Source organism: Hibiscus syriacus, unplaced genomic scaffold (assembly GCF_006381635.1).
Source record: "Hibiscus syriacus cultivar Baekdansim isolate YM2019G1 unplaced genomic scaffold, ASM638163v2 tig00000778_pilon, whole genome shotgun sequence".
In the NCBI taxonomy this organism is placed as follows: Eukaryota; Viridiplantae; Streptophyta; class Magnoliopsida; order Malvales; family Malvaceae; genus Hibiscus; species Hibiscus syriacus.
In genome coordinates, this window is record NW_024061825.1 from 89,916 (window position 1) to 113,419 (window position 23,504).

The 23,504-nt window shown below is 36.2% G+C and overlaps 2 protein-coding genes across 3 annotated transcripts; both read left to right on the top strand.

The window, feature by feature from the left end:
• The first annotated feature begins 515 nt into the window (after positions 1 to 515).
• LOC120113489 (probable serine/threonine-protein kinase PBL8) lies at positions 516 to 4,197 on the top strand. The gene is made up of 6 exons (XM_039134636.1): positions 516 to 656; positions 774 to 1,099; positions 1,179 to 1,314; positions 2,284 to 2,420; positions 2,609 to 2,732; positions 3,603 to 4,197. Exons 1-6 carry the CDS (start codon positions 605 to 607, stop codon positions 4,103 to 4,105), a joined length of 1,278 nt encoding a protein of 425 aa, XP_038990567.1. The 5' UTR covers positions 516 to 604; the 3' UTR covers positions 4,106 to 4,197.
• Positions 4,198 to 16,503: 12,306 nt separating this feature from the next.
• LOC120113474 (E3 ubiquitin-protein ligase RNFT1-like) lies at positions 16,504 to 21,648 on the top strand. Of its 2 annotated transcripts, none has more exons than XM_039134630.1 (9): positions 16,504 to 16,700; positions 16,900 to 17,537; positions 19,015 to 19,091; positions 19,204 to 19,372; positions 19,841 to 19,929; positions 20,194 to 20,358; positions 20,489 to 20,533; positions 21,113 to 21,216; positions 21,307 to 21,648. In XM_039134630.1, the coding sequence occupies exons 2-9, from the start codon at positions 16,931 to 16,933 to the stop codon at positions 21,410 to 21,412; spliced, it is 1,362 nt and encodes a 453-aa protein (XP_038990561.1). In that variant the 5' UTR covers positions 16,504 to 16,700; positions 16,900 to 16,930; the 3' UTR covers positions 21,413 to 21,648. The 2 variants fall into 2 exon arrangements, with proteins under 2 accessions (XP_038990561.1, XP_038990559.1); XM_039134628.1 differs by having other exon boundaries at positions 16,514 to 16,700; positions 20,489 to 20,566; positions 21,307 to 21,642.
• Positions 21,649 to 23,504: the final 1,856 nt, after the last annotated feature.

Genomic DNA, 23,504 nt, shown 5'->3' on the forward strand with positions numbered 1-23,504 from the left:
ATCGATTTTGGTTATTGTGGTAAAATTATGTAACTAAACTGCTTTTACTCTAAGGAAAGTTTTAAATTTTCTTTGAATTTTGTCAGGAGTCAAAGTTTGAAAAGTCAATGTGAAACATCAGACTCGTATCTGGGTCGGGTACGGGTTGGGGTGTTACATTAAATTTTATTAGATTAAAGCTTTAATGAGTTATTCGTTTAATGGACTAAAGTGTATCTAAAATTTAAAAGTCCAATATTTTTTAGATTTTTGGATAATCTAAAATTGGAATTTATCCGATTCGTATCCGATTTGATTATTCATTTTTTTTAATATCCAATCTGAATTATTAAAAAATAAAAAATAAATCAAATATATAAATTTTAGATAGGAATACTAAATCGGATCGGATCTTTTTACGCATCCCACACAAAAGGTACGGGTACGGGTACGGGCGGAAAAGAAACAATCTCAGTCGCATTGATTCATTTCAATTCACCCGAAAGTAACATTATTTTATTTCCACGCACAGAATGAAAGTAAGTGACAGTCAGAGCGAGACAATAAGCCTTGCGAAATTGGGAAGCCGAAGAAGCTGCTGCGATTGCGAACTCATTCTTCCGTCATGGGCAACTGTGGCACTAGAGAGGAATCTGATGTTGTTACTCATGCTCAAGGTTAGGTCATTTACTTGTTTTAATTTCTTTTTCCTTCCCCCCCCCCCCAATCTCCCCAGCCCTAGGGCAACCTTCCCCTTTCTTTCTTTTCTTCTTCTCATTCTCTGGAAATCGCAGTTCAACAGCTCCACAACCACATCTTAGCTGACAAAAAGCTTACTCAAAGTCAGAGTCAGAATCAGAATCGTACCCTTTCAGATCTGAGCGACTTCGAGGACTCCAGAAAAAACGCGCTTCTCTATACCCACATCATCGCTTTCACTTTATTCGAGCTGGAGACTATCACCAAGAGCTTCCGTTCTGACTACATTCTCGGAGAAGGTGGTTTCGGGACCGTCTATAAAGGTTACATTGACGAGAATGTGCGGGTTGGTCTCAAATCTCTGCCTGTAGCTGTCAAGGTCCTCAACAAAGAGGGCCTTCAGGGTCACCGCGAATGGCTGGTACGTAGCCTCTCTCTTAACTTTCCTGCATTCTTTTCCCCAATTTTTTCAATTCCCCTAAACCACTCTCTATCTCCAGACTGAGGTCAACTTCCTCGGCCAGCTCAGGCATCCCAATCTGGTTAAGCTGATTGGCTATTGTTGCGAGGATGATCACAGGCTACTTGTATACGAATTCATGTTCCGTGGAAGCCTTGAGAATCACCTTTTCCGAAGTCGGGATTTCTCCACTTTCTTTTTCTCTTTTTGACATTTCACATGATTCCTATTATATCCATGCTTATATGCTTATCTTGTTTCCCTGACTCTCAATCTCAATCATTACAAATACCTTCTCTTCCTGCTGTTAAGTGCTAACCTGTTCTCATCAACTAGGCTCTGGAAATTTTGTTATCTACTTCGAAACAACTCATCAATCTCGCTATAAAACATTCTAGTACCTAATTAGTTCGTATATTTTCTCGTGCAATGCTTCCACCCTTTATCATGATAGAATTCTCTAGTTTAGATCATCTTAAACTTACTTGGTGTAGCTCATTCGTGAAGACTTCGTGATCTGTCATCAGCGCCAATTTTTCTGGATTAGTAAATTGTTTTTCTTTCCATTCAAGATAGCAATTTAACTGCTACAAGCGGCCTGCAGGGCCATGAGCACCCCTTTGTACAAGGTGATAGTTTAAGAATTTATATAGAAGAGAACAAGACAAGTGCAGTTGATATGAGAATAATCTTGAGGGGGAATTTCGTGGGGTGACACTTGAATTAAGAACATTTGTTCAAACTGGAAAAAATTGGTTTATCGCATATCTATTATTTTCCTCAAAAAGCCCTGGCATCGAAATAAACTGATACCATGATAGATTATCTCCTCTTTTGTTGCAAGGCTCTAAGACATCATCTGCTCCTATCTTCCAAACTTATTTGACCAATGAAGCAATCATATGAATAGAAACATATGATGTATGTGTAGCATTCTCCATCATTCATACTAGGTTCCTTGGGGATTAAAATTGATGTGCCTCATGCTTATTATAAAGTATCCAAGTTATAGAACCTAAAGCCATTAAGTACTACAATGGTTTCCTTTTGCGTCTTCCATTTTCATAATTGTATGACTATTTGTCTGTTGTAGCTTTTCTTTCTACTGTTAACAAAAGTTTATATCTCTTTCCTTTGCCATTCAGAGGCAACTGTTCCTTTATCCTGGGCGAAAAGAATGATGATTGCTCTAGGAGCTGCTAAGGGGCTTGCTTTCCTTCACAATGCTGAAAGGCCTGTGATATATAGGGACTTTAAAACCTCAAATATATTATTGGACTCTGTAAGTATTTGCTTAAATTGTTCATTCAAGAGCTTGATTGTCTTCTTCTCCCTTGATTGTTGAATTTGTTGTCCCCTCTGATCTGTGCTAGTTGAAAAATGAAAATTCATCCAGTAGTATACTGTAATAATTCTTATTTATGGATCTATATTCCTTTTCAGCCATGAGTTTGTCTCTTGAATATTCAGGATTATACAGCCAAACTTTCTGATTTTGGGCTTGCGAAAGCTGGACCACAAGGTGATGAGACCCATGTCTCCACTCGAGTGATGGGAACATATGGATATGCAGCACCTGAATATGTTATGACTGGTATGACCTACTAAAATCTTAGTAATGTGTGATACATCATAATAACATTTATCGGAAGAATGGGGTCCAGCCAATGGGGTAAATGAGTTGATGCCCATCTTTGATAAAAATAAAGAAAGGACATGCATTTACTATGACATTACTTCTCTGAGCTGCCTTACAGAAAGGCATAGCTTGAAAGCATGTTGGGTGCAAACTACCAGCGACCAATAAAAATTTAGCTGATTCACCATATAGGTAGGTATAAATCCTTTAGTGTCATTGTATCACTGTTGCTGATAACTGTGCCTTCTGCTTCTTGGATGTGAGAGATTGCATTAGTTTTGGGGTTTCTGGTTCTTGGATGCGAGCGTGCATGAGGAACTTGTTGCATTAGCTTTGGGATTTTCTGCTTCTTGGATTTGAGTGTGCAGAAGGAGCTTGTTGTATTAGTTTTGGCGGTATCAAACGGGAAGATACTTTTGGATTCCCATCATTAATATTGTATGGGCTGCAAAGAACAGAAGTGAAAATTTTGTTTTTTAACACATCTGTTCATGAAGAATTATGAACGCAAATTCAAGTAAATCCATCAAATCATTTTTCTCAAGATTTTTGAACGGGATCCAATATGTGATTTAGGTTTAACAGAATAAAGAGGTATCAAGGATATATGCAGTTTGAATTTAAGAAAGTCTTCAAGCTGACTTTAATTCGTTCCTTCTTAAGTGGCTGTTACCCAAGATCTGGGACTTTGGTTCATTTGAGCATTTATCATATTGTCTACAACTTCTCTGGTCTTTACATTTTTTCTTCTGGTGGTTTGAACAAATTAAGAAGCAATTATATTTGATTTGCACAGCTAATTATTTCTTTGTATAAAATGGGCAGGCCATCTAACTGCAAGGAGTGATGTATACAGCTTCGGAGTTGTTCTTTTGGAGCTTTTGACGGGAAGAAAATCTGTTGATAAGACAAGGCCAAGCAAGGAGCAGAACTTGGTGGTTTGGGCTCGTCCAAAACTGAATGATAAGAGAAAATTACTTCAAATAATTGACCCAAGGTTGGAGAACCAATATTCAGCAAGGGCAGCCCAGAAGGCATGCAGCTTGGCATACTACTGTCTGAGCCTGAATCCAAAAGCGAGGCCGTTAATGAGTGATGTAGTTGAGACGCTGGAACCACTACAATGCACTGGCGGCAGTGCAGATGAAGTCTCCTCGTCTTTAAACTCAAAACTAACAGGTGGTAGTGCCGGTCCATTTGCGATGGGTGGAGTTCCAGATTACCGAGTGCATCACAGATTTCCCAACAATGTTGGACCAGGTGGCATTTGTAGGTCGCCTAATCCAAATTGTTCCCCAGGTGGCCCTGCAGCATGCAGAGTTCGATGAAATTGTCACTTAATTGTACACTTGTTTGGTGTGGCTTTTGTAGCATTACCCCCCGACAAAGTGAAAAATTTGCTTGTTAGAAACAAGGGTGGTTTTACTTCATTGTACCTAATGTGCAAGTTGTCCTGTCTGTTGATTATGTGTTGATTATGCTATTCAACTGAAGCATGTATCACTTTTTCCTTTGTCACTGGATTTTCCTGTTGGAAAGTTGTCTTCAGCTTAAAAGCACGCAGTTTCAGACTTGTAAGTAGATGCTTTTTGCTGTAAATAATTATGTTGAAGATGGTAGACAATGGAGACTGTTGTCAGCGACTCGCAATGATGACAACGAGTTTTATCCTTTTATTTTGTTTGATAGCAAAAAGATTCTTAGACTGCTGTTTGTTAGGTTCATACAACCTGTGCCTGCGGTGCATATGATTGAATGGGAGAAGCAAAATGACAAGTTTAAGGCCTGTTGATGACGGGAACATCAAGCAAGTGAATCCAACAAACTTCTTTTCATCTTTAACCAAACGCTGCAATGCACTTATGAGGAGGTGAAAATGTTGTAGTATCGGATTGCTCTCGACGAACTCCCAAGTCCAAACATTGCATATGGCTGTTCTCATTCAGGCTAGAAGCTTAAGAACGGGAAAAGTCACAGGTCAATAACAATATTAATAAATCCATTACATGTTAATAAGAGAATTCTTCATGCTACTTACATATAACATCATATGTGACGTAGAGTTGCCAATCACTAAGATGTCCTCAACATAAACCACAACAATATAAATGATGACACTTAATTTCGTCCACTCAAATGATAACATATATATATATATATATGCGCTATTATATAATATTATAAATTATAATATATGTATATGCTTATTTACATTTTTTTTCCTTTTTCTTTGTACAGATCCAACACACGTAGGCCTAACAGTGGCCCATTTTCATCAGCCCAAGACCCGTGGCACCCTAACCCAGATTAGTTGAGGTTTCTCAAACCCTAGCATCCTCACCAACATCGTAGCAAGCCCCCGAAGACTCCTCCTTTCGTACGTCTCTCCTCATGCCAACAACCTCGAACTGTCCGACAAACATGACTCCAAGGACTACCAACAGAAAAGCAACAAACATGGGTAGTTTAGTTCAGCTAGGACTCAAAAATAGAGTCTAAAAATAGGATTATTTTACCTATAAATAGAAATGTAATCAACGATTTAGGGGGGATTATTCACACAATATCACACGATATACATGATTTACACGAAATAGAGAGGGCAAGTACACAATCTTTGTACACGAAATACCAGAAAAATACAAAGCATTCAAAACCTTTTTTTGTAACAAGTTCGAAGAAAATAAAAGAAAGGTATTACCTTTTTTTACCTTTTCAGTTGTTCTCACATGCTCGGTGTTTTGATTTTCCTTTACTTTCGATTCAAAACCCCAAAACATTTTCAGCCGATGAACTTTTAAGGGAGGGACCGAGGCTTTGATCTCAGATTTACCCTCCCCCGAGGCTTATTTTGAAAAATCGATTTGATTTTCGGTTAAAGAAGGGAAAGAGCTTTTTATAAATCTTTTTTTAGGATACCACCGCCGATATACGGCGGGCGGCAAGGCGGTGGCCATCGTGATCTGGGTTGCGTACGGTGGTTGTTCTTCAGGATGAAGAACAACCTAAGAACACTTTAGAGAAAAGAGGGGAGGGCATTTTGATCTTGTGTGGGGCAAATAAAATTTTGTTGGGTTGTTTGTGGGAGTTGGGCTATATACCTAACTCGATGGGTAATCCAAGACCCGACCCAGAAGCCACAGGATCCGCGCATTTTTTAACATAAATGGTGAAATCACACATTTAGTCCCTGGCACGCTTTAAAGATGTTTTCTGGTCCATTTGAACCGATTTTAACGTTGAATTCCTTTTAATTTGACCATGTATTTTTGTTTTCTTTCAATTAGGTCCCCCCACATTTGACTGTAAATCCCGAATTCTCTTTAAATTGGCCCATAAATTTTGTTTTTTTCATTTTAGTCCTTATTATATATATTTAATTATATCTTTTATTTTATTCTTTTTATCATTCTGTTTTTTATTATCTATTATTACTTTTTAGTATCTTATTATATTATATATATATATATATAGTTATTTATTTATTATTATTGATGTATATATATATATATATATATATTTAGTTTTCTCTTTATTATTATTATCTTTATACATATTCTTTTGTTTATTTCATTTCTTTTATTTATCTTATTTTATTTATTTATTTTTCTTTTCTAGTTGTTATGAATTTATTTATTTACATACATTTTTTACTTTATTTATTTTATTTTAATTTTTCGTTTGTTTTATTTTATCTATTTCTTATTGTCTTTATTTTCGATTCATTTTCATTTTTCCCCTTAACATTCCTTTTCCTTTAAGGTTATTTCAATCGGTCAGAGGTAAGTAATTGTGATCATATTTTTACCTTTTAATTTTAAATTACAATTTTCTTAATTTAAAACAACTGGAAATTGCGTAGTACCGAAAGGGCAGTTCAAGGGTGCTAACCCTTCCTTGATTGTAATCGACTCCCGAATCTGACACATCTTTGGAAAGACGCAGATTAGGTAAGAAACAAGGTTCCCGATCAACCTTTTCTTTTTAAAATAAATGATCGGTGGTGACTCCAATTCGTTTAATCCAAGCCGAAGTTCAATTTCGGGGCCTAACCGAAAGAAGGTTCCGACAGGTTGGCGACTCCGTTGGGGACACAGGTAAGTGAGTCAGGCTAAGGTAATTTCCAGTTAACTTTTTAACGAAAAGGGTGAGTTTGAATTTTTAGGTAACATTTCAAACCTTATTGCTTATCTTTGATTATATTTTTGAGTAAATAGTTGTACTAACCGTTTTCTAATGATTTCAGCCTTCCAAACTCGTTTTTTTCTCTAAGGCTCTATACCCGAGCTCCAAACCCTGTGTTAAGTGAGGGGTAAAAGCGACGCCTTCGTGTGAATTTATTCACCGTGCGGGCCTAGCAAGTAGCCTTCGGGATTCATATATATTATGTCTTCGTGTGAATTTATTCACCATGTGGGCATAAGGGAATGTGTACTCTTGAGTTTAACTTAGTCCACACAAGCCCGTGATGGGTTTAGGACTAAGGGTCTGGCAAGCCCAAGGGGGCACCGGCAAGGAGAACTCGGGTACCCTTTTTTAAAACCTAAACCAGGAGACCATGGAGAATTAGAGCCTACCCAGAAACCACATTTCAGAACCCTAGGATGTTTTTACCCTAACCATGTTTTTTCCTCTTATTCTCCTTTCTTTCTTTTGTCGTTTTTTTGTTTATTTATTTACTAACTTTTTGCCTTTGTATTTTTTTTCTAAGCATTTGCATCATAACAAGAGGTTATTGATCCCTAAAAAGGTATTTGTTACACACAAAATAATCTGAACTAATAGACAAAAGGGTTGTAATACAATAGATAAAAATACAGCGGACAATCTACAAGGCGACTATGTGTCACATTCAATTCAGAAGGCGTGGCACCCACAATTGAAGAGTATATCACTCTGTTGCGTTATAAAGGACTCAAAATGAATCGGGTCTACATCAAGCACAATGAAGGTTTATCTTGGAAGAACTGATTGGAATATGTTGCAGGGGCAAGATAAAGGTTATTGACCTCGAGAGTCCTTTCAATGACAACAATGGATAGTTGAAATTGGAACCATTGCTGACGAATTCAAGAAACAGACAAATGAACTTCACATAGTTCCTATCAATTGAGGGCTCTAATGATGTATTCATTGGGAACATGCTCAACAAAAGATAAATGATCGAGATGCAATCATTCGAGACTTCTTGGGCCAATACAAAAAACAACTCAACATTTGCACGGTTCATCCAGAGAAACCGGAGTGGTACAACAGGTTATTCAACCGATGACAAACGAACGCAGAAGACTAGTCAGCATGTCAGAAGCTGTCATGATATTTTTTGTCTCTTAAAAGATAAAACACTTTTGTCCCCAATAAGGATTATTCATAATAATAGGCACATTTTTTGGATCAATGCCTCGGACATTTCATGCATCATGCATTTAGACATATTTTGCATTTTGTTATTTTCTTTGCATTCGCATTAACTAACGAAAGAATGCTTCAATAAAAGGAATAAATACTGGATACACCACCTCAAGCGTTGGACACACCCCATCCGCATAACACCCGCTTGAAAAAGAGGCGAATGGAGGACATAATCATTCAAATCGAAGAGAATATGGCAAAACTGTAGAAAGAACTGGAGGATAAGATGGCTCAGAATAGTCAAAGTACCTTGGAGTCCATCAAGAAGAACCAGAAGTCCTTGGTCGATCAAATTATGGCCAAGTTATCGGGTCTCCAACAAGCCAGTATACCAGGGGCAGGTCCATCTGAAAGAGTCACTATACCACCAACCCCACAAGTGGTTGTCTCACCTGGGATCTTACCCGGATTACAAGTGGACTCATCTGCTATCAAGGGGAAAGCCATATCTGGTACAAATGTACAAGCTTCCGCAACCAACACTGACAATCATCTGGAAGACTATCATATCCCAGATTTTGACGAGGAGGATAAGACAAAGAAGATGGAAGAGAATATCAAGACGTTAGAAGATCAGATGAAGATGGTCCAAGAGGACTATGATTATTATGGAGTGGACGCAATGAAGCTGAGCCTGGTTCCAGATTTGGTGTTTCCACCAAAGTTTAAGGTTCTTGAGTTCGAGAAGTTTGATGTGAATAGTTGTCCCTCAGCCCACATCACTATGTTCTGTCGGAAGATGACGGGATATGGAGGAAATGACCAACTCTTGATTCACTGCTTTCAAGAGAGCCTGTCCGGTTCAGCTGTCCGGTGGTACAACCAGCTCAGCCGAACTCATATCAAGACATGGAAAGACTTAGCCAAGTCTTTCTTAGAACAGTACAAGCATATCAATGATATGAGACCAGACCGAGTTATGCTGCAGAGCCTAGAGAAAAAGCATAACGAGAGTTTCCGACAGTATGCACAGAGATGGAGGGATTTATCTGTGCAAGTTCATCCACCCTTGGATGAAAAAGAAACTAGAAAGCTGTTTGTACAGACCTTGAAGACACCTTACTTCGGGCACCTGGTGGCAATTACATCGGGAACTTTCTCAGATCTAGTTATAACTGGTGAGATGGTGGAGCTAGCTATAAAACAAAGAAAAATTTAGGGAGAGGACTCCAGTAAAAAGTCTCCCATGAAGAACAAAGATCGAGAGATCAACAATGTTAACACCTACAACGCTAACAAAGGTGTTATGATCTCAACCACTGCAGCTGTACCATCCGGTACTTCTAAACGAACTCAGAGAGAACCAGTGAATGAAAGGAAATCTTACATGACTAATCTGGGGATTATACCTCATAATGTCTTCTATAAAAAGACTCACATTAGTCCAATTCCAATGACATATGAGGGGTTACTCCCAACGCTAGTTGAGAAGAATCTTATGACTCTGGTTCAATCCAAACCTAGAGAGGCCCCATATCCTGAAGGCCATAATATTAACGCCATATGCAGCTATCATATTGGGAGCTCAGGGCACACCACTAAGAACTGTGGGGGATTGAAATGTAAGGTCTAAGATCTGATCGATTTAGGGGCATTAACTTTTAATGTGTAATAAGGCATTTCTGATCGAGTTGATTGGGGCATCCATCTGGAGTTTTGTTGTGTCCTCATCTTGTTGGAAATTATTTTTCTTTTTTGCTTCTTATGTTCAAAAGTCACCTGACATTCAAACATTTTAAATAAAATGCTTCCTTATGAGGAAATGAGCAAATTTTAATCTTAAATTCCTTGAATATCACCTTAATTAAAAGCTTTTTAATAATTGAGGTTGTAAATCTTTGACAAATAACAAGATTGAACCCTGCAAACAAAGACCCCTTGGTCCTAATTTAAAAGATATATCAGATTACATGCTCTTCTCTTACAAGGACCGAGCTAGTTTTCTCTTCTCATGAAAAGTCCATCAAATGTTTGGTATTTAGATATGTGTTAGGAGCGAACAGAATGGGGCAACTAGCACATGAGATTGCAAAACTAATTGGTTTATACTTTTGTTTAAGATGTTCAGTGATGATAATGATCTTCACAGATGGTTGAGTAGGTGAATCTAGTTTAGGTCAGTTGCTTGGAAATTGAACTCTAAAGATGCGATTCCTTGACTTTCAAAAACACCTAGACTATAACAGGTTCTCCTTAATAAACTTAAGAAATTGGATCCGTATACCCATATTATAATATTATATATATACAATAAAGCTTGAGTTGTCCCTCTAGAGCAATTGGTTAAACACCCCGGCTTTATGGATAATATTCGACTAACCTGATAAAGGTGATTATATTATACAATAAAGCTTGAGCTGTCCCTCTAAGGTAATTGGTTAAATGCCCCGGCTTTATTGATAAGATTCAGCTAACCTGATAAAGGTGTTTACATATTGAGTTGTTCCTCTAGAGCAATTGGATAAACACCCCGACTTTATGGATTCAGCTAGCCAGGCAATGACAAATTTAAAATAAGGAGTTTCGGTAAAATGGACTAAGGGAGTTAGGGAACACCTGTTATAGTCAATTTCACACGAGCACTCAAGAATCTCATTTTTAGACCGATATTTCTGCACTACCTTTGTTAGAGGAGCTTACAAAACTTGAACAAATGGAAGATTTCAGATAACTGAAACAGAAGTATTCTGAAAGGTCTAGCCATTGCTTATGCTAGTTGTGTCATTTTGTTCGCCTCTGATCAAAATGTCAAATCAAGAAAAAGGGTATGCCATGATCTTCACGATGACCAAATCGATGAAACAAACCTTAATAACCCACATCTAAACCAACTTTTCAATCTTGATATTTGTCAAAGGTTTACAGCTTTCAAAGATTAAAAGAGCTTTTGATTCTTTTGATATCCAATGAAGTCCGGTTTTATGATTTGCTTCAATTGTGAAACCTAGAATGAGGTAATATTTTTCAAAACTCCTTTTGATATTTTTCGAAATTTTGAAAATTCAAAGAAAAAAAAGCATTTTCAAACAAGATGAGTTCTCTGGAAGCATATCTTGGAAATCAACGAATAACTCTCCGAAGCTCAAGTTTGAAACTGGGGCAGGAGAAGCCAAATTTTTGGGTCAAAATTCGTTGGAGCAAGGAAAATAAATTGTATTAGGTTGAGGTTTGCAAGAATACACTCTGGTGGAAATGAAGACAAACTGAGAGAATGAAGATTGCTCACGCAATTATTCCCTTCACAGATCAACATTATGTTTTAAGCATATTGAATAATCCAAGATCTAGAATCATAAATTCAAGATTACAGCATCAAGAGTTATCAAGACTGACAACCAGGGATTGGGATTTCTATCTGAACTCTAAAATAACATGTTTTGCATATACATTTTAGGCATAAATAAGAGCATCGCATCCATAGCATCGCATATGTGCATAATTTTGTAGATTCATGCTAGAGTCAATTTCAACTTCTCAGCGAAAGATATTGAACTCAAAAGAAGTGCAATTTACAAGTGTGGATCTGAACTTCACAACAAAGAACATCCAATTAAAAGCTCAATTTCACAGCGAATGAGACATCCACGATTTCAACTTCACGAAGAACGATATTGTGCCCGATGAAGTGATTTAGTGTCACAACAAACACGCCATCCACAGGTTTGACTTCCTTAAGTCAACGATTAGAGCTTCTGAAAGGATTTCTTTAACATGCAAGAACAAGCAGATTATCGATCACCTTTGAGATGGTTTCTCTCAAAACAAATTTTGTCTCTCTTGAGACATTTTTTAAAACAAATTTTGTCTCTCTTGAGACAGTTTCCCTTGAAACAAAATCTTTGAATCTGTTTTTCTTGAAACAAATTTCGTCTCCCTTGAGACAATTTCTTTTAAAACAATTTTTGTCTCTCGTGAAACATTTTCTCTTAAAAAATTTTGTCTCTCTTGAGACAGTTTCCCTTGAAACAAAATCTTTGAATCCATTTCTCTTGAAACAAAATCTTTGAATCTGTTTTTCTTGAAACAAATTTCGTCTCCCTTGAGACAGTTTCTTTTAAAACAAATTTTGTCTCTCTTGAGACATTTTCTCTTAAAAATTTTTGTCTTTCTTGAGACAGTTTCCCTTGAAACAAAATCTCTGAATCTATTTCCCTTGAAACAAATTTTGTCTCTCTTGAGACAGTTTCCCTTGAAACAAAATCTTTTAATTTGTTTTCCTTTAAACAAATTTTGTCTCTCTCGAGACAGCTTCTCTTGAAAATTTTTTTGTCTCCCTTGAGACAGTTTCTCTTGAAACACAAAATCTTTGAATTTATTTCCCTTAAAACAAAATTTTGTTTACCTTGAGACCGTTTTTCATGAAACAGCAAATATCTTTGAGATTGTTTCCCTTGAAACGAATTCTGTCTCTTTTGAGACAACTTCTCTTGAAGCATCATCTTAACTGTGTCATTCAACTCAGAGGCAAATTAAATTTAGAACATAGCTCAAGGCAATGAGGGCTATCTGTCAACAAAATTGTCGAGTTCGATTCTATTCAGCTCGATGACACATCAATCACACTACTTTCTGATACAATATACCAAAGTCTTTAGGTCAAGTTTCAGCTTCACGACAAAGTACCTTGAGCCAGAAGATGATTCAGAGGCCACCTACCAAAAGCTTTGAGTTCGATTTCAACTTCACGATGAAGGATATCGCGCTCAGAAGTTTTTAGTTTAACTCAACCTCACGACAAGGGAGTTATTTCGTGATTTAATCCAAATATCGGATTTCAACTCTACACCAGAGGACATTCGATATAGACGAAATTCGTGTCTTTTAATCTTTGCTATATTTTCGTTACACGACAATGAGAAAAGAGGAGCAACTGATGACACTTAATTTCGTCCACTCAAATGATAACATATATATATATGAGATATTATATAATATTATAAATTATAATATATGTATATGTTTATTTACATTTTTTTTCCTTTTTCTTTGTACAGATCCAACACACATAGGCCTAACAGTGGCCCATTTTCATCAGCCCAAGACCCGTGGCACCCTAACCCAGATCAGTTGAGGTTTCTCAAACCCTAGCATCCTCACCAGCACCACAATAAGCCCCCGAAGACTCCTCATTTTGCACGTCTCTCCTTATGCCAACAACCCCAAACTATCTGACGAACATGACTCCAAGGACTACCAACAGAAAAGCAACAAACATGGGTAGTTTAGTTCAGCTATGACTCAAAAATAGAGTCTAAAAATAGGATTATTTTACCTATAAATAGAAATGTAATCAACGATTTAGGGGGGATTATCACACAATATCACACGATATACATGATTTACACGAAATAGAGAGGGCAAGTACACAATCTTTGTACACGAAATACCAGAAAAACACAAAGCATTTGAAACCTTTTTTTTGTAACAAGTTCGAAGAAAATAAAAGAAAGGTATTACCTTTTCAGTTGTTCTCACATGCTCGGAGTTTTGATTTGCCTTTACTTTCAATTCGAAACCCTAAAATATTTTTGGCCGATGAACTTTTAGGGGAGGGATCGAGGCTTTGATCTCAGATTTACCCTCCCCGAGGCTTATTTTGAAAAATCAATTTGATTTTCGGTTAAAGAAGGGAAAAAGCTTTTTAAAAATATTTTTTTAGTGTACCGTCGTCGATATACGGCGGTCGGCGAGGCGGTGGCCACCGTGATCTGGGTTGCGTACGGTGGCTGTTCTTCATCCTGAAGAACAGCCTAAGAACACTTTAGAGAAAAGAGGGGATGGCGTTTTGATTTGTGTGGGGTAATTGAAATTCTGTCGGGTTGTTTGTGGGAGTTGGGCTATATACCTAACCCGATGGGTAATCCAAGACCCGACCCAGAAGCCTCAGGATTCGCGCATTTTTTAACATAAATGGTGAAATCATGCATTTAGTCCCTAACACGCTTTAAAGATGCTTTATGGTCCTTTGAATTGATTTTAACATTGAATTCCTTTTAATTTGACCCTATATTTTTGTTTTCTTTCAATTAGGTCCCCCCACATTTGACTATAAATCCCGAGTTCTCTTTAAATTGACCCACAATTTTTTTTTCATTTTAGTCCTTATTATATATATTTAATTATATCTTTTATTTTTTTTCTTTTTTCTTTATGTTTTTATTATCTATTATTACTTTTTAGTATCTTATTATATTTTTTTATTTTATATATATATATATATAGTTATTTATTTATTATTATTGATGTGTATATATATATATATATATATATATATATTTCTCTTTATTATTATTATCTTTATACATATTCTTTTTTTTATTTCATTTCTTTTTTTTTATCTTATTTTATTTATTTATTTTTTCTGTCTAGTTGTTATGTATTTATTTATTTACATACATTTTTTACTTTATTTATTTTATTTTATTTTTTCGTTTGTTTTATTTTATCTATTTCTTATTGTCTTTATTTTCGATTCACTTTCATTTTTTCCCTTAACATTCTTTTTCCTTTAAGGTTATTTCAATCGGTCAGAGGTAAGTAATTGAGATCGTATTTTTACCTTTTAATTTTAAATTACAATTTTATTAATTTAAGACAACTGAAAATTGCGTAGTACCGAAAGGGCAGTTCAATGGTGCTAACCCTTCCTTGACTGTAACCGACTCCCGAATCCGACGCATCTTTGGAAAGATGCAGATCGTGTAAGAAATAAGGTATCCGATCAACATTTTCTTTTTAAAATAAATTATCGGTGGCCTCTCCAATTCGTTTAATCCAAATCGAAATCCAATTTCGGGATCCAACTAAAAGACGATTCCGACAATAAACAAAAATTGAGTTGTCTGCCTTAGGAACACGAAAGTACAAACCAAGCAAAATATCTCTGATCTTGGTGAACCAATTCCTAAAGCATCTATATAGACCCTTTCTCAATTTGCAAGCAGTGGTGTTCTATCAGCTTTCCGACGTTCATAACCACATGGCTGCAGCACATATACTTATATATATATATATTTAAAAAAGTTTTGGGGTTTCAAATGACACCCCCTCATCAAAGCCTGACTCCACCAGTGCACTGAGATTAGGGATGGGCATTTAACCCGAATTCGACGGGTTTCGACCCTATTTTTTTTTAAAAAAATCGGGTTTTGGTCGGGTCGGGCTGGATTTTTTTATGTGGTATTCTGGTCAGGTCGGGGTCGGGTTTAGGGTGAAAAAAAACCGATCCGACTCGACCCGGGAAAAATATATAATTTTATCTTATATATTTAGGAATAATTACAATAATACTCCTCTATATATTTTTTTTCAATTTAGTCACTGTTTTTATTGAATAAAAATAATTTTTTTTATTATTTCGGGTCGGGTCGGGTCGGGTGAAAAACTAATTTTGTCGGTCGGGTCACGGGTGGAGGTTCCCTTCTTCTTGGGTCAGGTTTTTAGATCGGGTCGGGTGGACCAAAAATCCAATCTAACCCGACCCATACCCATCTCTAACTGAGATCGTATTTCAAAAAGTCATTGTTAACGTCAACTTGTCAAACCTACCAACCACTTGTAAACAGTCCATGGAAGTAGAACATTTATTATAAAAGTCTTAACCACAGGACTAAAATATCCACAATAATTAATAGTTGGGCTATTAATTTATTTCGTACATTGACTTAAAATTTAGATTCGATTAATTTGAATCCGAATTGATTATAAATAGTTAACATTTTGAATCCATTTAATCCAAACCCAAATCTAAAATTACAAGTCTAGGTCTCCAAGTCTTGTGTGTTCATTCTTCCCAATTCTATGAGTAGAGAAATTTCTCGCGGAAAGGTATGGGAAAAGCTTTGAACGAGGTAAGGAATATCAATTGATCAATTTCAATTTAACTATTCAAAACAATATGTAATTATATTTTTTTATTAATCTAAGGTAATTATAAGTGATAGTATTTATTTTATAAAAATTTAATCATTTGACAATACATTTAAATATTTTATAGTTGGTACTTAAACTTATAACCTTTGAAAATAACAACTAACGAGTTTGTTTAGTTCATGCATGTAAATATAAACTATATGCGGTAAGAATATATTTTAGATGGATCAATTTCAATTTAAAAAATAATGATTATAGATTAAAAGGATTTATATATGTTTAGTATAATATTATTTTATCTCAAATTAAAAGATATATGGAGGACATATTTAAAGAAAGAAATGTATATATATACGTATAAATAAAGTCGACTAATTTTTTTTTCTTTTTTATCTCTCGCTCGCTGTTTGTCTGCCCTTGCGCGAGCGAGAAAGGTAAAGAAAAAGAAGAAAACCTTAACCGAGGACGTAGACCAAACAAACAATTGGAAGATAAAGGAAAGAAGAAAGCTCTGGTTTTTCTCCTCTCTCTGCATTTTTTAACAATAGGTGAATCAGTCTTGGTCGTCCTCAATTGAGCCCAGATTCAGTCAAACCTTCCCGCTTTTTTTTACTTATTGACTCCGACAATAGGGTTAAGGTATTTTCTTTCCATTTCGGATTTTAATTTTTTTTCTCCAAGGAGTTTTTCTCCTTTGAAGGTAAGCCCCGATTACATGTACGTCTTATTCATCTCTTTGTTCAATGAACGTAAGATCGTGTCTTGTCGTTTGTTTAGGTTTTCTTGGTATATCCCGAATTGAAAAAAATAAAAATTGAAATTCTGAATGATCTCTTAGGGTTAGGGCACCCTCATCATCATCGCCGCAAATGGACGCTTCTGGTACGGATTCAGACGCATACGGAGGCGGTTCTTCTAATTCAAGAAGACTTAGATTATTGTCGGCTTCGAATATTATCCAAGCGCCTATTTCAGCCTTGTTAGAGTACTCAGGCCTTCTCCGTACATCACGATCTATTCACCAAGAATCCGACCCTCTTGTCCCAGATCCAAATGTAGAAAATTCCACTTCTTCCCTTCCCAACAATGGACATGTTGCTATTAGGATAATTGGGGCAGCAGACGAACATGAGAGCGAGAGGGATGCCTCTGGTATGGTGGTTGGCCAACTCAGGGAAGTTACTCCTCAGAGTGAGGTGTTTCTGGGGTTGGGAACATCTGATGGTCAAGGAGGGAACTCCAGGAGCAGCGATCTTGGGGTGGCTACTGGAGAAGGCCAAGGTGTTTCCCATTCCTCTTCCAGTGGAAGTGTTAGTGCTGATGCAGAATCTGGGGATGGGAGTCGGTCTGGAGTTAATAATAACAGAGATTCCTCCTACCAAAGATATGACATTCAGCAGGCTACTAGGTGGATAGAGCAAGTTCTGCCCTTTTCTTTGCTTCTCTTGGTTGTTTTTATCCGGCAACATTTGCAAGGTGACTCATCTCGATTCTCATTTTCTATTTTTTCTCTAGATTTGCTTCTAGCAATCTAATTTCAAAAATCTTATTTCAGAATATCTGTTAAATATAGCATCAGCATTTAGATAGTTTGAATCTTTGATGTTTGGGAATCTTCTGTTGTCAGCGTGCTTATGCATTTTGCAAATGTTCATGGAGTTGGGCACTTGGGCTTTAACTGTTATTGAGAATTTAAGTGCATGTCTTCTTGCTTTTCCTTCTATGCTTCTCGACAACTTCAGTATTTTTTTTACATTAAGTATGTACTTGTATTTAAATGTGATACTACTTGCATGAAGAAAGCTCCTTTGGAGAAATAGTTGATGAACATTGGTTTCATCTTTTAGAAGCTTATTGGTGTTGTTCATCTAGCCTTGAATGATAACATAAAGCCTATAATGTGTTGGTGTTGCTGGGCTTTCCTAAGTGGAATGTAAATCAATAAAATCACCTCATATTCCTTTGGTTAGTCGCCTTTTTCCTCTTATGCTTTTATAAGATGGAAGGCATGTAATAAGCATTCACTAATATAATTGCTTTTCTAGTTCCTATTAATTTTTTTATTAACTTTACCTTCATTAGAAAGAAAGAACAATACCAACTTACCTTGGAAGAATAAAAAGATAGGTTATTTAGTCCATGCTCAACTTTTTCTGGAAAATGGAAGTTAAGGGAAAATGGAGCTAGTGTTACGGTGATAACTTTACCATGAAAGATTGACAGTTTTTTCTTTGCAATGTATCAGGCAATGTGAAGAAGCGAACGCTTCTTTGCCAACATTCTCATCTAGTTTGAGCATACATTTGTTTACATTTCAGATATTAATGTCTTTGTACAGGTGAGCATTAATTGGTTTAAACTGATTTAACTGATCAAGTTTGGTTAACTTGGTTCAGCTTATTCAGATTTGAAAATTGGTTTAATCAGTTTGTTTGTTGATCTATCATTTTTTTAAATTGATAACCGAAAACCGAATAGAGCAAACTACCAACTATTTTATTTTTAAAAACTTTAAACCGGATAAACCAACATAACCAACCAATTTAAGTTGGTTTCCATTTTTTTGGTTAATCAACAGTCGGTTAGGTCGGTTTTAGTTGTTAATTTGGTTTAACTGGTTTTCAATATTTTGTAACCAAACTGACCAAATGCTCATCCCTATATATTCATTGGTGAAATGCTTGGTTTATGCCTTTCCAGTAGAGCAAGACAAGGATCCAAACCTATAGAGTGCTCTTTCTGCCTTTTAAGTTTCATATTGTAATAATTTATGCCTCAATCTTGCAACTGCCGAACTACTAATTTGATGGACTATATGTGGTGGGGGGGGACTCTGATTTGGATTTTATGGCTGCTACAAGGTTAAAATGAACTTTTTCAGTCTTATACTTTCTAGAACTGAAGTACTGTACATTTCAACTTAATGGCATTTGCCTTCTGCAAAGATTTTCAGGTTTCTTTATTACAATTTGGATTGCTGCTGTCATGTTCAAGTCTAATGACATTTTACGGAAACAAACCGCTTTGAAGGTGATAAAAACTGTGTATTATCTTTATGTTTGATCAGAAACAAGTACTTGAAAACGTTCTTTTTATCATCTTAAGAAAATAATTTAAGCATGCCTTCTGGTTGTGGCTGCAGGGGGAGAGGAAAATATCTGTTCTGACTGGCATCTGTCTTGCTTTTACACTCCATGTGATGGCTGTCTATTGGTGGTATTGGAATGATGATCTTTTATATCCATTAGTGATGCTTCCCCCAAAATATATTCCACCTTTCTGGCATGCTATTTTTATTATCATGGTTAATGGTGAGTTGTTTTCCACAAATATATTTATAGTCTTGTACTAGAAAAACAAAAATTTATGGAGATGGTTTGGCAGCTCTTTGTGTTTATACAATGTCTATTACAAATTTACCTTTCCTGTATACAACACTCAACAGAAATCTTATCCTTTTTCTGTCAAAATAAATGACCGAAGTAAGGTTCATATGGTTTTATTTGTTAAAGTAGATGCTTTATGGAAATTTTCCTTGTAGGTTTGTCCCCCCATATTATGTTTGTTGCTTGGGTTAGGGAACTGCTTCTTACATTTCCTTCTAAATTGAGCACTTTTAGGAATATCATCTGTATCCAAATGAGTGATAATTCATACACGAAGCAGCATATTACGAACTCCTTCCATGTGCATGCATACGATAGTTGTTTGCCCATTTCTATTGTGGATTATTTTTGCCTTTTTCATTTATATGATGTCATGATTCTGGCTTCTTTCAGATACTTTAGTTCGACAGGAAGCAATGGTTTTAAAGTGCTTTCTGTTAATGTATTACAAGAACTGCAGAGGCAGAAACTACAGGAAGCAGGTGAGCACACTTTTTAGTGGACTAGAATATTTATAAATAGCCAAGAACTCATGTCCATAAATATGTTTATGCTTGGAGTATTGAGTATTGAAACTTGATGAGGCAAAAAGAAAAAGTATAGAAAAACAATGATGCTAGTAGAAAAAGAAATTTGATCAAGAATAATCTGCAATATTGGTGACTTTGTCATAGCTACAATTTAGAACTTATAACATATATAGCTATATTCTCCTTCATACTGAATTTAGAGATGCATATTTCCAGGGTCAAATGCTAACATTGGTTGAATATATGATGCTACTTTACCGTGCCTTACTTCCAACACCAGTTTGGTACCGTTTCTTCTTAAACAAGGACTATGGAAGCCTCTTTTCATCACTAATGACAGGATTGTACTTAACCTTCAAGCTGACATCTGTTGTTGAGAAGGTTTGTTTTTCTATTAAAATGTTTTTGTAGTACTTTTTGAAGTCATTATAAATTTACTGTTCATGTGAAAAATGGGTTTCTGGTTGTCAATTTTCTAAGATTTCCCCCTATCATGGTTGTCAATTTTCAGGTGCAATCCTTCTTTGCTGCATTGAAGGCATTATCTCGTAAAGAGGTGCATTATGGTGCTTATGCAACATCAGAGCAGGTAGTCTGTATTTTATTTTGGGTTGCTGAATTGAACATGTATATATATAATTAATTTATGGTGCCCATCTTCTTGCAAGCCAACTGGAAGTCACCGAAAGAAATGTTCTTATTGATATTTATTGCATACGAGAAACTCAAAAGCATTATGTTTAGAGAATGTGAAAAATGGAAGATTTAGATAAAGCCCTTGCCATTGCTTGTTTTTCTGTCTAGATGCATCAATATCTTTCTTTTCTATAACTAACCTATATTGTTTGCATCTTTCACATGCACAACTGATCCACTATTTCTCATCTTAGATCTTTTTACCACCCTTTCTTCTATACACATATTAAGGTCCCGGAGCTCTAATTGGTAAATGTTGTTTGTCTTACCTTGAGGTGATTTCTCTACACATATCAAGGCTATTATTGGTTGGTGTGCCTTAGCAGCAACTCATTTTGGGTTGGCATTTAAAAGATGAAGCAAGGATGTTATTTGCTATGAATATTTCTTTTTTAGTAAGAGAGATTGCTAATTTTTAAGAACTTTTTTGATGTTTTAGGTTAATGCAGCTGGGGACCTCTGTGCTATCTGCCAAGAGAAGATGCATGCTCCTATACTACTACGCTGTAAACACATATTTTGTGAAGATTGTGTGTCTGAGTGGTTAGTTTGTTGTTGCTTCCCATATATTGGGATTTGTGTTTGCACTAGTTTATTTGGTTTATTTATGCCAATCTATATTGTGTTGTCCAGGTTTGAGAGGGAAAGAACTTGCCCTTTGTGCAGGGCGTTGATTAAACCTGCAGATCTGAGGTCATATGGTGATGGATCTACTAGTTTGTTTTTTCAGATATTCTGATTTCATTGCTGGATTTGATCGAAATCATGGAATCCTTACCTGCTTGGATGTTGTTAAAATGTACTTTATCCGAAGCAGCCGTATCCTGAACCAGTGTCAACATCAACATTCCTCGTCATCATCTAGAGGTTGAATTGAACTAAGAAGTTGTTGAAACCAAAACAACTGGTTGGAAAGAAGTAAAAAATTGGACGTCTATGTTGTAATGTGAAAGGGTTGAATTTGAATTGAATGTAACCATCTAATGGTCAAACACAAGGAGTTGGCCTTCTAGGTATATGTCACTGCTCTCTTGGTGTAAACGCAAACCACTCTCCTCTTTTTTTAAGGAATATTTTAATGGTTTCTGGCTTTCAAGCTGTCTAGAACAATTAGGTTTAAAGTGCAATATGTTCATATAACTCAATTCCTAATGTTTCTAGCTAATGCCATTCCAATTTCAGTTTCGATCTGAAATATGATTTTTGACGTGGTATGCCCATATAAGCTAGTAAAGAGTTCATCGGTAGGGAACAACTAAATTTGCTCTAGAAAAATGGAAAACGTATTTTGAATAATTACATTGCCAAAGAAAGAATCTTTGGGGGGAAAATGGGCTCCTTCCCTGTCTCATACATACTACAACGACTAAATAATAATAACAATCATAAACAGAAAACAAGTACAAAGAACACGTTACAGAAGAGTTGAACATACACCGTGTACAAATCATGTATAATAAATAAAAGAGAAAATCGCCTCAGTGACCAAAAATGCCTTATAATATACGATTTTAACCAACTTTTTTCCGGATTTGCCAAAATGATCAACAAAATCGCAATGCGATCGCTAATTCGCAATGCGATCGCTAATTCGCAACGCGATCTCCATTATCGCAAATTCGCGTTGCATTTCGCGTTGCGATAGTTGGAAATCGCGTTGCGATGGTCTACAGTGTCGTTGCGATTTTCCCAATTCGCAATGCGAATAAGTAAATCGCAACGCGAATTGGGAAAATCGCAACGCGATTCTGACTTTCGCAACGCGATTCTGACTTTCGCAACGCGATTTACATAGCGCCATTCGTATTAACGCGTATTTTTTTTTCAAATTCCAAACACGAATTTTTTTTAATAAATCGGAAACTGAACCGTCCACAGTAATCGTAACTCATAACCTCAAACCCAAAATCACAACACTCAGTCCCATCTCCATCTCTCACTCTCTACGGCGAAATCCATCCCCATCTCCGAAGATTTCCGTCCCCATCGCCGGCGAAATCCCTCACAACCATTCACAGTCAAAAATCCCTCACAATCATTCAGAAATGGAAAATCAACCTCCGAGGGTTAGTTTTCTTTATTTTTATTTTGAAATTTTTGCATTATTTTAGGTTTTTCATATTGAGATTGATGATAAGTTTACTGGTAATTTCAATAATAGATTAACCATTTCACTTAAATTTCTTATTAAATTCATTCGATTGTTGCCAATACTGCTAAACTGTTTAGCCTGTGAAGTTAGTATTTGTCTTTGTTTTGTCTTTTGGTTGAAGTAATGCAGAAGAAGAATAGTTTCGAGAATGAAAATCGCAACGCGGAAATAACTATCGCAACGAGAGAATCGCAACGCGAAATAAAAATCGCAACGCGAAACCAAAATCGCATTGCGATTTTCATTTCGCGTTGCGATTCTCTCGTCGCGATAGTCATTTCGCGTTGTGATTCTCTCGTTGCGATAGTCATTTCTGCGTTGCGATTCTCATTATCTCGTTGCGATTTTCATTTCAACCAAAAGACAAAACAGTGTTGCAAATTTTAGTTTCAAGAATAAACTACTATTTATGTTTATTGTTTTTGGTATATCTTGACAGTGTAGTTTTTGGTATATCTAACTTGGTATGTTTATTGTTTTTGTAGAAATTTTTTTCGGCTTCATTGACATTAAGGAATAAAGTTAGCCTAGCCACTACAATTGCTTCGAAGCTTTCACCTGCACAAAGAAAATTGTTTGAAGAAACCTGCTTCGGGCCATGGCTGAGAGTACAGCATCCGGGTGGAGATGCTAATTTGACCCATTTGTGGCTTCAGACCATGACTAGCGATCTACCCGA